Consider the following 14,476-nt stretch of genomic DNA (forward strand, 5'->3'; position numbering starts at 1 on the left):
TCATGTTCGATTGTAAGATTCTTTCAGACACCTAAAAACAGTATGAGACTACATCCGACCATAGGTATAGAAGTATTCAAACCCAAACAACCAAACAATCTGTGCTTTTTGGGCTATTTTACAAGTTAGGCATTTATAAATCTATTGATCATTAGGTAGAGTATGTACAATGTTTTTATCAGCCAAAGCTTAGCCTACACATTTTAAATGAGCCATTACCTATCCTACTTATCAGTCGAGTCACATCTGACATCTAATACACTCTTAACTGGCATGGATTTATTAGTACTGTCCTAATATTTGCTTTTGAAGGTCCCCAATTGTATTTTTCAAATTAACCATAGGGAGCAACTTATGCGCTCCAATCGGAATCTCCTTTCTACTATATGAGAATCTGCAGTCTAGCCATGATTGCAAACAATTAATCAGTATTACGCCATTAATTATACTTACTTCACTACTTGGCTCTATACCATATATGGGACTAATGGCGCCCCATGTTTAGATCATCATTTTGCCCAGTAACAGCACATTAACCTTTCTTATACTTCTCTCTTCACATTATGCGTGCATGCGCCACATTAAATCATATGTTTTGTTTCCATCTAGGTCTAACTTATCTGTACCATTTGTCTCAATATTAATAACATTTTGAAGACAGCATTATCTGGGTAACAGCAATGGAACCGATCTTGAATAAAGACGGTTTAATAAACGCTGCACATGTTCCGTGTTACATATGTGAGGTCACTCGCGCATGCGCGACCGTGACGTCGCCGCAGGTTTCCATATATAAACAGGACCAAACAGTCAGGTCGGTTTCAGTCGCTTCGGGTTGCCTTCCACTCCGCCGGAACGCTGATTCCTCCTGAATGGATACCTAGTAGAAATTCATTATACAGAAGTACGTTTTTTTGATGAAGGTCCTGCTGCACGGCCATTGTACCATGCACATTAGCCTTATTACACACCCCTCTATTTTTTCAATGCTTTCTTTCACTTTACCAGATTCCACCTTTGAAGGTTGAAAGCTCTGTAAGGCTCATCTACAGCTGATCTGCGCTCTATATGCAACATAAACATTGCACCAAACAGAACCGCATCGGGCACTATTTCTTAATGCCATATTAGTAAGTCCTTTTTATATTCATCTTGTGAAGATTTATTTGAACCCAACTAGAAGTAGGTAACCAATGATGTAATTGGTGCTCCAACTTTCCCCTCTTACATAGATTAAGCGATAAACCGGCCATGGTATGCACAGCTTTGCGGACAGAGGAGTGAGCTCACCATTTTAGACGTCACGCGGGTATGACGTCACATGGACATGTCATCACCCATTTTTTTGAAATTACGACCAAATAGTTGGTAAGATCATTTGCAATATCTTATCACTCTCACAAGACAATTACTTACACACTAGCAACCAAAATGGTTTACCTGATTATTTGCAGTGTAGTTAAAAGAGCACAACAACTAATTGGATGATGAGCAGTCTATCTGATATAATTACCTGCTGATTGCCAAGAAAAGATGTACTGATCACAAGGTCAACTTTTTAATTTCTACCGAGTTATATATTACGAAACGGCACACAGGCATAATCTTTGAAGAAAATGGAGTATTGTGAGAAATATAAGTTAGACCTTGTTGAGAAATGTTTGTGTGTATAAAAAGTAATAAGGCATGTCATTGGTTTCTCTTGAACGTGAATGTTCTGGCTAGTCTCAAGGTTGGGAGTACAAATCACCTATGTATATCTTTAGATCCTAATTGGACCTTGTTGACTATTCTTTTACTTTATGAATTGTGCTTAATGAATATGATATTCAGATGTACTATGAGATTTAAAGATGGAAATGTAATTTTTCTAATTATGAGAATTATACTGAAATAGTGTGTATCCTTTTTAGCGAATTTCTTTTGCCCTTGATGAAGAGTACTAAAATCGAAAAACGCGTTGGGCTTCTTCCAACATCATGAATAAAAGATCTTGTGATAAACAAGGAAATTGTCATTTGTTGAATTTATAATTGGTTTTGCTAAACAACATTTATCAGAAATTGCATTGCTACTTGTATATTTAAGCTTACTAATACTATCAAAGTTATTTGTCGGTTCTAAACAGACTTGATAGTGTGCAGGGATGTGAGTTCCCTAACTGGGAACTTTCTCTTTTTCAAATATAAAATCAGAAGGTAATCGCATTTACCTGGATTGGACCCTTTACAGCAGACTTGCTTTGAACCAATTCTCTATGACATTTTGCCTTTAAAACGAAGGATGCACCCAGTTTTCTTTGATGAATCCTTGGAATCTAAAGGAGGATTCACTGGATCTCTATTGGGAGGGAAGCTCTACTCCTTATCATCCCAAAGGTGCAGTTGGGATGACTCTGCTGAGGAGAAAGCCTCTGCAACATACACTGGCACCCAAGCACCTGCTTACTGGAGATGACAGGACCCTGCAAGTGTGCTCTATAACCCTTCCTGGCTGAGAAGAGCAGAAAAGGGCTCCCCTTGACCCGGACAGGGTTTCGCAGCAACCACAGAACCACGAAAGCAGGCTCACCTCCTCCTCAACTCTCCTTGCATCTGCAAACCACATTGATGCTGGTATGTACACTAAGCTGTTCAAGCAGCAGCACAGAACCAAAGTTCTCTCCAACCTGACTCTTGACCACCACTGCTTTTCAGAGAGCCACTGAAGTCTAGCGTCTCCAACTCGACTCTGTCGCCTGTTCATCCACTTCTTTGAGCTTCTAGCAGACGTGCCTATCCAAACAAGCACGCTCATTGACAGTCAGCCTCCAGTTCTCGACACCAGAGGATGCCTATTCTTCCAGTGCCACTGAACTGACATGTGCCATCCCCAGAGCCTACCTGCAAGCAGACAGCACTGCATAGTTAGACAGGATGCTGCCACTACCTAACTCAACACCAGCCTGCTGCTGAAAACCCCCAATATTGGTTCAATGGCAGAAAAGCCTAGTTCAACACTGATGTTGACAAGACAAGACCATAGGGTATTTGAAGAAGCACAGTCACCCTGGTCTGCCTTAAAGGATCACATTGACTCAAGCTCCCATCTCTACCTTTTTAAAATACATATCCTTGAACATTGACACTGTTGCAGAAATCTTTTGCCAGAGCACCTCTGCCCATTAACTCAAGAGTGCCCGTTATTCCCAAGCACAGCATTCACTGCATTTCTTTTACAGGGGTGGGTCGGTAGTTTTTTAAATAGTTGTGTGCATGATTGCATTACTAAAAGTTCCTATATTTTTATAAAGCCTCTTTTGGATATTCTTAGATTTGGAACCATGCACTAAAACTGTTTGTGTTGCTACTATTATCAGCTCACACTTCGCCTGAAGATAGAACCTGCCCTCGGCCTTTGCAACCAAAAGAGATGAAGGACCGAAAAGAGACAGGCTGTGCCCGTTTTACCTTTATGATTGAAATCACAGATGTTTAAGTAGTAGTGTGTTTGCAGAGTAGGCAGTTTAGCCACTACTCGCCACTGTACTCCTGCAGAGAAGTAGGCTTTTAGTCACAGACTATTGTCTAACTCAATGTTTGAATAGCAAGAGTGCAAGGTAAAGTAATGCGAGAAACAGTATGTCTGTGCATTTTGACATACCTGGCTTCTAAAACATATAATGTGATTGCTTAAACTGATAGTGTCAGTTAGTGAAACGTTTAACAGAAGGAACAAGTTACTTACCTATAACTGTTGTTCTCCAGCATGGGTCTGGCATGGTTTCACATGCTCATGAATATTCCCTGTCGTCAGACTGGAAATCCTTGGTAAAAGAAAAAACTGTTTCAGTTTCGTTTCTGAACTGCCTTTCTCCTATAAACCAATCGCTGAGCTCTGGGTAATATTGCCCCCAGCCAATGACTGCCCTCTACCCAAGTCCCTCCTCAGGCAGCCATCTTTAGATTTGGTAGCACGTAAAGAGGCAGTATGACCAACAAAAGAGCAGCAGAGGGTTAGGCGGGAGGGTTTGCATGTGAATCAATGCCAGACCCATGGTGGAGAACAACAGTAACAGTTAAGTAACTTGTTCCTTCTCCAGCATGGGGTCTGGCATGGATTCACATGCTCATGAATAAAGAATACATAGCAGTACATACATGCACAACCACGGGAGGTGGCAAGGCTCAATAGAAGCAATTACTCTTACCTCCGGAGTTTCGAGCAGAGTTTCAGTCTGCTTCAGTCTCCTGAGTGATTCGAGACGATAGGAGCTGCAGCTACGGTGATTTAAATCGAAACTCCACCCTTTAAAAGCTGTTCCCGGGTGCGGAGCACCACCCAAAGAGTCGATTAGAGTTTCAGTCTGCTTCGGTACCTGCGGTTAATACGTGGGGGGTGGGGAGGGGAATCATGGCGGTAGTCCCTGGTCCGCTGACCCACCAAAAGACACTGTTACATCATCGGACAGTATGAGACAGACCATGCCCAAGACTCCCATGCATTCCTCCCGGAGGGGGTTGATGGGGGGGGGGGGGGGGCATGGAATTGGTCACCCTATCCATGCCCTGACCCAACATCAGGCAAAACAGAAAGGGGTGGGGCTAAGCCTGATTTGCATATGGTCTTTCCCCTTCTGTAATGGCTTGGCAGGCGAAGAACGATGGTCTGGAGGGTTGCCCCGAGCAATGCCAGTGGTTAAGATTCAGTCTAAACCTTCCAGCCATCACCTCTTTGTTTTTGCTAACCCAACATCACACCTGATGCCCCCTGTTGTGCAACAGCAAACATGGATTGCTCCCACACAGTATTCCCGGGTGGCACATGTCAATAGTAAAGGACGATAGAGATAATTGTGAAGAGAGTTCTAACCAAGAATCTGATAATCAAGTTTCAAATGAACACGGACGTACCACCCTGAGGAATCTGATAAAAACTAAGCTGCCGGTGAAAAACCTTGCTGATTATCATGCCACTCAAAAAGATAGGGTGGCCAATGCCCCTACTGGGCAAAATAATTGGCATTCGCTACCAACAAATTAGAAAGAAGATCTGTGTTCTCTTATCTCCTGGAACACGTGAGGATTTATGCACTTATTCAATGAATCATCCCTCACACTTGAAAACAACACTGTGATTTGTTGTCATGAAATGTGGTTACGAGAAGTACCAATTAGAGATGGCTAATTAATCCTTTTAAATCCTGCTGGGAAAAATCTCACAGGCCGTCCCTATTCTGGTTTAGTGACGATGCTAAATATTAATAACTTGTGGGAAGTGATAAAAAACGGTAAATCCAAACTTATTTGTGCAAACATTGCAATCCAGGCAAGAAGACCCTAATATGACTAAACAGATCCTTGTAATAAATACATATTGGAATCCGGCGATGATATCTTCAAACAATTACATAAAATCAGTAACATTGATGATTGACGACTGTATTATTGACTTTATAGATCCAATCATCATCATTTGTGGAGACCTGAACTTTTCCTGCTTTGATAACGACAGCCCACCACCTAGTTGCATTTCAAGCCAGCAGATGCAGCAATCAAGTCGAGGACAACGATGGAAATCAGAACATGAAATGAGGACCTGTGAAATATTAAATGGGAATGTTAGGGGTGATATTCCAGCAAATCATACCTGGAATCGGAACCAGAGTCACAAAACCCTTGACTTTATTTGGACGACAAGGAACTTGCTATGCAAAATCGACCAGCTAAATATCTTACTAGAAGCGACCACGATGTGCTTAATCTAACATGGCACATGCTCTGCGAGTCTCCATCCATAAAACACTCTAGGATGTTAGCGATCAACCACGGTGCAAACAGATTACGGATCAAAAAGTCACAGAGCAACATCTTAAGTACTACCATCTCGTCAAATGTGATGTGTCCAACCAGTCAAATAAATTACGCCCCTCTGCTCCTTCAATTCAAAGTTAAGAAACATGGAAAGAAAATCACATCTCAAATGAATAAACACACTTATAATGCGATGGCGGAAAAAAAAACGAATCTTCATGAAGACATTAAAATCCTAATAAAACATTGTTTGCCAAGATATATCGGAATTAACTGAAATCCTTCACGCAAATTTGCGATCAAGAAAGAGCTGAAGAGATTTTGCGACTTATCACGAAGCACAACACAAGACCGATATGGGTGATATTAAATCAAGGATCACTGAACCAAAAAGCAATGATGGCAAATGGGGTTACCTCTGAGGGTTGGGAGATGCACTTTGGAGCACTATTTAAAAAGCCACCTACTGCTGTTCCAAAGGCTGAATTAGTGTGCCACGCCAGTGTGAAACGTCTGCGAGTCACTGGAGGACATCTCACTAGCAATTCAAAATCTAAATAAATCAAGGGCCATGGGACCTGATGGCCTTACGAACATAATGCTAAAAGCGAATAAAGAGTTGGTCTCAATTCATAGAAGTGCTCTTCGGAAAGAACATTGAAGGAACTTTGTCAATCATGGTCTACTGCGGTAGAAGTACCAATCTTCAAGAAGGGCAATCGGGACGATCCATCCAACTATCGCCCGATCGCCCTACTTGACACCATTGTGGAGATCTTTGTAGCGTTCCTGCAAAGAAAACTGAAAATGTGGGCAACAAATGCTGGGATCATAGATTGCCGCCAAACAGGCTTTACCAAGGTGGTAGGCACAGAAGTTAATCTAATTTTGCTGAATATACTAAAATTGGAGGCCTTGAAAGAGACAAAAAAGCCGTTCCTCGCATTTGTGGCAAGTTTTTGATGGCAATCGCGATTTGCTGTGGAGGAAACTAATGAACTGGTCCTGTCCGGCAGAGCTGCTTCTTTCAGTGATGGCAGTGCATTGAAGTACAAGATGTCCAAATTAATGTTTGGACATCTTGTATTAACAGCCCTGAAAGAAACTAAGTCATTTCCACCCAAAATAAATGCTCAGCAGATTAGCTGGGCCATTTATGCGGATGAGCTTGTGTTGACAGACACAACCCAGATCTGTCTGCAAAGACTTTTAAACCAACTTCAAGTTTGTCTTTACCATAATGACCTTGAAATAAATGCAAGCAAGACAAAAATTGTGACTTTTGGACCAAAGTTGGGGAAAAGAGAAAAACTTCAGATGGACAGTTGCCGGAGAATGCATAGAGACCACGTCATCAATACGATATCTAAGAGTCCTTTTTAATAAATCCATTCGTGAATGGGACTGGTTTCAAGATTTGATAAGTTGAATGCGTATGCTGTCTTAACAAGGAGCAAAATTACATGCTGATTATGGGAAATTTACCCTAATACCGATTTTTACATTTTACTTACAAAACTTTGTCCCAACTATCACTTTTGGGACTGAAGCCGGTTGGAACCCGAGTCAAGACATCTGGTTGTACCTAGAGGATCTCTTTTGTTGAAAAGTGCTTACATCACTTTCTAACGTTAGCAATAGCAATTTGGTATGAATTGTGTCTAGAAACAATACAGGGAACGGTCCTTTGGAGATCTATAAAGCGGCGCTAAGGAAAATGTACCTAATTCAACCGACTCCTAAGTATCATTCTAGATTCTCAAAGATTTGGGCAGACAAAATTGGAAGTATTCCTAATCATGCCGATATTAAGACAGAAACAGTATTGATCCACCAACAAATAGCAAAGAAAAAGCTAAAGATTTGGAATTGAATCCAAAATAGCGAGAAACTTAACTTAGTTTTGTCACTGAACAATGGGCCTGCTGCAATCGGCATCGATCAGCTACCGAAATAGCTAAAAAAAAAAATCTTCATGTTATCATCGAGACCAGTTTTTGAGGTTACAACTCAACCTATATAAAACAAAGGAGATGATGATGTTAAAACGGGACAAAGAAATTCAAAACAACTTATGTAGATTTTGCAATGTTGTGGTTGAATCATCTAAACACTTGATCATTGAATGCTTTGAACTAAAAGGTGCAAAGGTCTTTTTCTTAGCAAATTCACCCCCCTAAATAGAACCATGAAGGAATGACGGTTTACGATGCTTGCTGGTAACAACGTTAATTTAATTTGTGCAGTAGTTGAGTTCATGAACAAGATTCTAACAGCTGCTTAATTGCGAACTTGCGAAACAAGATGGAGTCTTGGATGAAGGGGGGTAGTGAACAGTTGTGAAATGTACTCAATTTGAAAGAAGTTGAGTGACATACGTTGAGATGTAATAAAAAAGTTTGTATGAACAAAATGTTACACAAAACAACAACAAAATTACTCTTCTCTCCTTCACCTTCAAGCAAACAGTTTGCGCAGCACTGCTTGGCCGACTCTGGACTCTTCCCTGGAATCCCTGTCGACGCAATAGAATTTCGTGAAGGTGTGCGTCAACCTCCACGTAGAAGCCCTGCAGATGTCCAGCAGGGGCACACCAGACAGGAACGCTGTCGTAGCAGCGATCACTCTGGTGATCACTCTGGTAGAATTGGCTCTTGGACGGCCAGGCAGCAGTCGGTTTGCCAACCCGTGACAATGAGTGATACAGCCGGAGAGCCACCTGAAGATGGAAGCCTTGAACAGGGCCTTCCCTTGGTTCACAGGACCAAAGTTCACAAAAAGCTGAGAAGTTTTCCGGAAACTCTCTCTAGTTATTTAACTTCAGCGCTTGAGCCACATCCAGCGAGTGCAAAGTCCTCTCAGCCGGCAACAAAGGTGTAGGAAAAAACACAGGTAACACCATGGGCTCATTGAGATGCAATTCCGACGGAACCTTGGGCATAAAGGAGGGGTGCGTCCGCAGCACCACCCTGTTGTGGAAAGTCAAGTACGGTTGCTTGCAGGACAGGGCCTGAATCTCACCTACTCTTCTTGCAGAGGTGATGGCCATGAGGAAAGCTGTCTTCTACGACATAAACTTGAGCGGAGCTGACTGCAAAGGATGAATGGGGCCCCCATGAGCCTAGTCAGCACCACGTTGAGTTCCCACGCTGGGGCTGGTCCTTCACCGGCGGGAATGAGATGAACAGTCCCTTGATTAATTCCTTGACAAGACAGTGCAACCACAGTGACTACCATCCCAGAGACCTGGTAAAGCGCGAGATAGCCGCCAAATGTACCTTGATGGAGGCGTGAGCCAGCTCCGATTTAGCCGACAGTAAATACGGAAGTACTTGAGGGGCCGTGACCCGTAGAGGGTTGATCTTCTGCGATCGGCACTAAATCGCGAAACGCTTCCATTTGTGCCCGTAGCATTTCCCATGCTGATGCCCTGGCATTAGTGAGCACCTCCCTGCAGTCCACCGGGCTCTAATGCTGCAGGAGCCATGTTCAACGATCCTGGGTCGTTGTGCAGAATTGCGCCTCCTTCCCTGGCAAGGAGGTCTGCGACCACTGGCAGCTTGACTGGCGGTGACGTTGACATGCTGAGAAGGTCCGGGTACCAGATCTGCCACGCTGGGGCGACGAGGATTATCCTGCACCAGTACCGTCTGAGTTGACTGACGACTCGTAATAGCAACGGCAACAGGCGGAACGCGTACAGAAACAGGCCTTCCCAAGGGAAGGATAATGCGTCCCACATGCTCTCCAGCTGGGGAAACCTGCTGGTGAACCTCTGGCACTTGGTGTTTGTCGATGTTGCAAACCGATTAATCTGGGGACTGCCCCATTTGAAGAAAAGGTTGTCCACTTGATCCTGATGAAGCTCCCACTCGTGGCAAGAGTGCAGCTCCCTGATGAGAGTCGGCAATTGTTCTTCACTTCTGCCAGGTGAAACGGGAAGAGGAACATCCCCCTGGACGACGGCCCAGCGCCGGGGATCTGGTGGCCCCCTGCTTCCGGATGTAAAACATTGTGGTGGCATTGTCGTAAAGACCCTCCCCACCTTGTCCTTGAGGGATGAAGGAACGACTTGAGGGCCCAAAACACTGCCCACGGTTCGAGTACATTGATGGGTAGAGTCTTCTCCTCCGGTAGCCACAGGCCTCTGGTGTTAAGACCTCTGGTGTGGGCTCCCCATCACTCAAGAGAAGCGTCCGTTGTGAACATCTGCTGGTACGGGGGCTCTGGAAGTCTGTGCCTCCAGCGATGTTGGAGCACATCCCCCACCACCTTATCGCTCGACGGAACTCCTCGTAGAGCGCAATCCTGTCCTGGAAGCCTCTGGACACCTGGACCCAGTGGACGTCGAGGAACTCCTGGAGCGGATTCACCCGCAACCTGCAGAGCCGAATCAGGTATACTTATGACAACAACATGCCGAGTAGCGACTTGATGGTCTTCACCATGGCGATCAACAGTTGGACGGTTCTCGCATGTGATTGACAGCAATGTCCTTTGACTCAGCCTGGATGAGCCAGTCGTCCAGGTAATGGTAAACGTGAATCCCCTGAAGTCGCAGATGGGCCGCCACCGGCGCCAGGCACTTGGTGAAGACCCTGGGCGCCGACTTCAGTCCGAAAGGAAGGGCCTTGAACTGGTAATGCTGCCCTTGGACCACAAAGCGCAGGAACTTGCAATGCCTTCTGTGTATGGGGACGGGGAAGTACGCGTCCTCTAGATCTGATGACAAAGTATCCATGCGCCAGCTAGCCAAGCACGTGCTGCAGTGTGACCATCCTGAACTTCTGGGACTTTATGTACTTGTTGACTCGTCATAGGTCGAGAACGGGCCTCCAGCACCCGGTCTTCTTTCTTACGAGAAAGTATCTGGAGTAAACTCCGGAGGACCAGCTCTATCGGGCCTTTTCTCAACATGGCCCGGACCTCTAGCAGCAGCTGAGGGACGTGTTGTTCCTGCTGGGCCACCAGTGATATTCGAGGACACTTCCGTTGAAATTCGAAGGAGTGTCCGTGGGCGAGAGCGTCCAGCACCAAACGATCGGTGACGATGGTCTCCCACGCGCTGACTAAGTTCGCCAGTCGCCATCCCACCGGAGTGCATGAGTGAGGGCCTGACGCCCTGGCCGGTTCAATCTCGCTTGGAGGTCTTCCTCTTCACCTCCCGGCGCTGATACAAGAAGCCCTCCTCCTCCGGGGTGAGCTGGAAAAGCTGTGATGCACGGGCGATCATGTGGAATGGAAGGATGCCACTTCGTCTTGTGGAGAAGCTCTTGGCTGTGGCGATGGGAAGGGTCTCCCAATCCGCACGCCTCATCTGGACCCGTTGTCACTGTGTCCGATTCCGTCCCCCTGGGGGGTTAGGGGATAGCAACGGCTGGAAAGGAGGTGTATGTCTCCTCTTCTTTGCCGGAGGTTCCCCCGGTGTCAACGGCATCGGTGCCGCTAGTGGCACCATGGCAACCTCCTCTGAATCTCCAACACCAGCGTGTGGCGGGTCGAGAGGATGTCCTGCGAAAGGTCTTTAGCAGGCACCTGGGGAGAGGGGCCGCTGGGCTCAGCGCCTAAGTCGTCATCCCCGTGGACAGTGTCACAGTCGTCGTCGCCCCCAGCGGGTGTTGTCCCGACGTTTTCCACGTCATCACCCGGATTAGTGTGGACGGAAAGTATCTACTCCTCGTCGGACAAACAGTTCTTCTACGACCCCCCCCCCCCACCCCTCTGTTCGGGTCCTGAGGGGTTTGGTCTCGGGCTGAGGTCCGGCATTCTCTTCCCCAGAGTCTTCTCAACCGGCATGGAAGAGTCACTCCGGCTGTCGTCGGGGTACCCTGGCAAGAGGGAGGCCATCACCAACTTGATGGAGGGCTATTTGGCCTGGTGCACCTGGCAGGCCGGATCCCTTGTCCTGCTTGGCCTTCTCTTTCAAGGACGGGTCAGACACCTTGTCCTGTTTGGCCTTATCCTTCATGGCCAGGTCGGACACCTTGTCCTGCTTGACCTTCTTCACGGGCAGCTCAGACTCCTTGTCCTGCTTCGCCTTTTACGGCATCTCCCGCAGCTTCCCCGGGGTAGCTGACTTCCTCTTGGACGAAGAGCTGAAGCGTTAGCTGGAGATCAATGCCGAGGCAGATGACAAACGCACCGTGAACGTAACGGGACCCGCAGCTTGGCCTTGGTTGGGCCCCACGGATGGAGCACCCTCAAAGGACGTACAAGCTCGCTCAGGTTGGCTGGATCCGGTAGAGGCATGCCCCTGTGAACCACCCGGGGTAGAGGCTCTGGCCTTGAGCCACGTCGCCAACCGTGCGATCGATCCTTCATTGTGCGCTTGGTGATGCCACAGCAGATCTCACAATCTTCTTTATGCGTCAGGTGTAGGCAATACAGGCACTGGGAATGCTTGTCGTCCGTGAACACATTCTGAAAACCGCAGCCAGAGCAAAGAACACTTGACGATTTTAGCCCTTGAGGGGCGTGAAAGATGCCAAAAAACGAGTCACCGTTAATCGGAACGATAACTGAAGGAGCACACAGGCTCGAAAGAACGAAAAAAAAGTTTTCCTATCAAAAAGTGAAAAACCGCAGAAAAGCACAGAGAGCGAAACGCAAGGACTACCAACACTTGAACGTGCAGTAAAAATCTGAAGATGGCTGCCTGGGGAAGGGCTTAGGTAGAGGGCAGTCAATGGCTGGGGGCAGTATGACCTCAAGCTCAGTGATTGGTTTATAGGAGAAAGACAGTTCAGAAATGAAACTGAAACTGTTTTTTCTTCTACCGAGGATTCCCAGCCTGACGGGGAATATTCATGAGCATGTGAACCCATGCCAGACGCCATGCTGAAGAACATGCACTAACAACATTTAACATAAATGTTTGGTGTATTACCCCCTCGAAAGAGATTTCAATAACGCACTCACCTATCCATTCGAATAGCTTCAGTTTTACGCAGTTTTTCCTCCCATGTTTCATTCAGTTCGGCAATAATTTTTTCGGTTTCCTAGAAAATTAGAGGCAAACTTTTAAACAAGAAACGAAACAAGGCGTTTTTCAAATAACCCTTTACAGACAAACAAAATGGTAAACAGTAATGCAGCAAACACACATGGGTAACAGAGAAGTTAAGCAGTTATTAACTTAAATGCCATCTTCTGTAAATAAAACCTGGCAACAGATATTTTAATGCCCCCAAGTAGTCGGCAATATCCAAGAGTGCATTCCTGAACCTATGTTGACACCGGAAATAAACCCACATTGGCACATCTTTTCACCACAGTTTCGTGAGATAATTCAACCATAGGAGAATCGGTTTGGGGGTGTTGATCGTGTGAGAAGTGATTGTGGCAAACTGTTTGAAAAAAAACAGCCTGCATGCGATCACTTCTCAAATGATCAAATGCGCTCAAACCAACCGGCCCAGCATCCCGCTCCCTACTTGCCTCTTTACTCGCGCCTGGTGCACTTCGGCCCTGCTGCGTCAGATCCGTCCCTCCAACAGAGGCCGGATCTGACGCCACAGGCTCCCTTTTTCTTTTTTCAGTCCCCTGCCTCCAATATTAAGGAAGCGGGGGGACACCCCTGCAACCTCCCAAGGCTAATACATGGCGAACATAAGGAACGGCAGGGTATGGGGGACACCCCCCGCTCTACATTTTCAGTCTGTAACAGCCTAATTGTTCAGTTTTATTCGATCGCTAAGCCCGAATTCCCCACAGCATCATCCTCAAAGGAGGAATGTGAGTCATTTAGAACGCCCATGGAAAAGGTGTTTCAGCAGGCCCAAGAAAGTGTGCAAAAAATGTCACTTTCTCCGGGTGATAAAGAAATAAGTCGACAGCGCTACTGCACGTCCATGAGCTCGGGCACTAGTGAAAAGGATAAAGGGAAAATACCCACTAAAAAAGACTTCTAATTTCTAAGACTCTGTACCTAGAACACTAATGAAGAAGATGGGTTGTTACTAAGGAGCCTGTTGTGGACATTATGGGTGGACCATTGCACTTTGGCCTTTGCACCCTGCTTTTCTCTGCTCGTGGAATTAGATCTAGTTATTTTCCCTAGCTTCCTGCCATCCTCCTAGCTGGTTGGACCGTCTGTTCATTTCCTGGCCACTACAGTGCTACCTCCATGTAAAAAACTTCTGGCCCGAATGTCTTAAAGTGGAGAGTCCTCCTGGCTTTAGGTCTCATGCCTTGCTGCTGTCCCACCTCAGCTCTTTTGGGAAGGCCTGGGTTGCCTTCTGCTGTTACCTACATTGCAGCAGCATTTCTTGCTGGCCGGCTACTGCTTTCTGCTCCTCTTGGTTGTTGCAATCTTTGATGGGCTGTCGATTTGAGCACTTTAAAGTCTGAGATTCCAAGCAAATGACCCTTACCTAAAGTTGGCACCCGTTCTCCCGCTGTACTTGGACTGAATATTCTATATCCAGTGCTAAGATTACCTGTCTCGAGGACCTGATATATTTTCTGAATTCTTCATTAGGGATCCCTGTGTCAGGGCAAAGTGGGATGGTAAGCACCCTACCCCCACCCATGATTTCTATTGACTGGAGTAGCCTTGACCTCAACCCTGCAGCCAGGTTTCCTGGCCTGCTGGTTCTGGAATCATTGGTTGCAACTCTTTTTGGTGGTGGCCTCTGGTGTTCCCTCCTCTGGCTGGTTGCTCATTATCCTGCTTTTGTCCAGCA

General features: G+C 46.0%; 1 protein-coding gene across 2 annotated transcripts in view; it reads right to left on the bottom strand.

The window, feature by feature from the left end:
* Positions 1 to 14,476, bottom strand: part of KIF1C (kinesin family member 1C) — a 1,865,342-nt gene that overhangs the window by 612,492 nt on the left and 1,238,374 nt on the right. For both annotated transcript variants that reach the window (XM_069643618.1, XM_069643608.1), the window contains exon 15: positions 12,711 to 12,790. In XM_069643618.1, the coding sequence (XP_069499719.1) occupies positions 12,711 to 12,790 (80 nt within the window). The remainder of the gene's footprint in view (positions 1 to 12,710; positions 12,791 to 14,476) is intronic.

The sequence above is a fragment of the Ambystoma mexicanum genome, chromosome 1p, assembly GCF_040938575.1.
Source record: "Ambystoma mexicanum isolate Mex_15411 chromosome 1p, UKY_AmexF1_1, whole genome shotgun sequence".
Taxonomy (NCBI): domain Eukaryota; kingdom Metazoa; phylum Chordata; class Amphibia; order Caudata; family Ambystomatidae; genus Ambystoma; species Ambystoma mexicanum.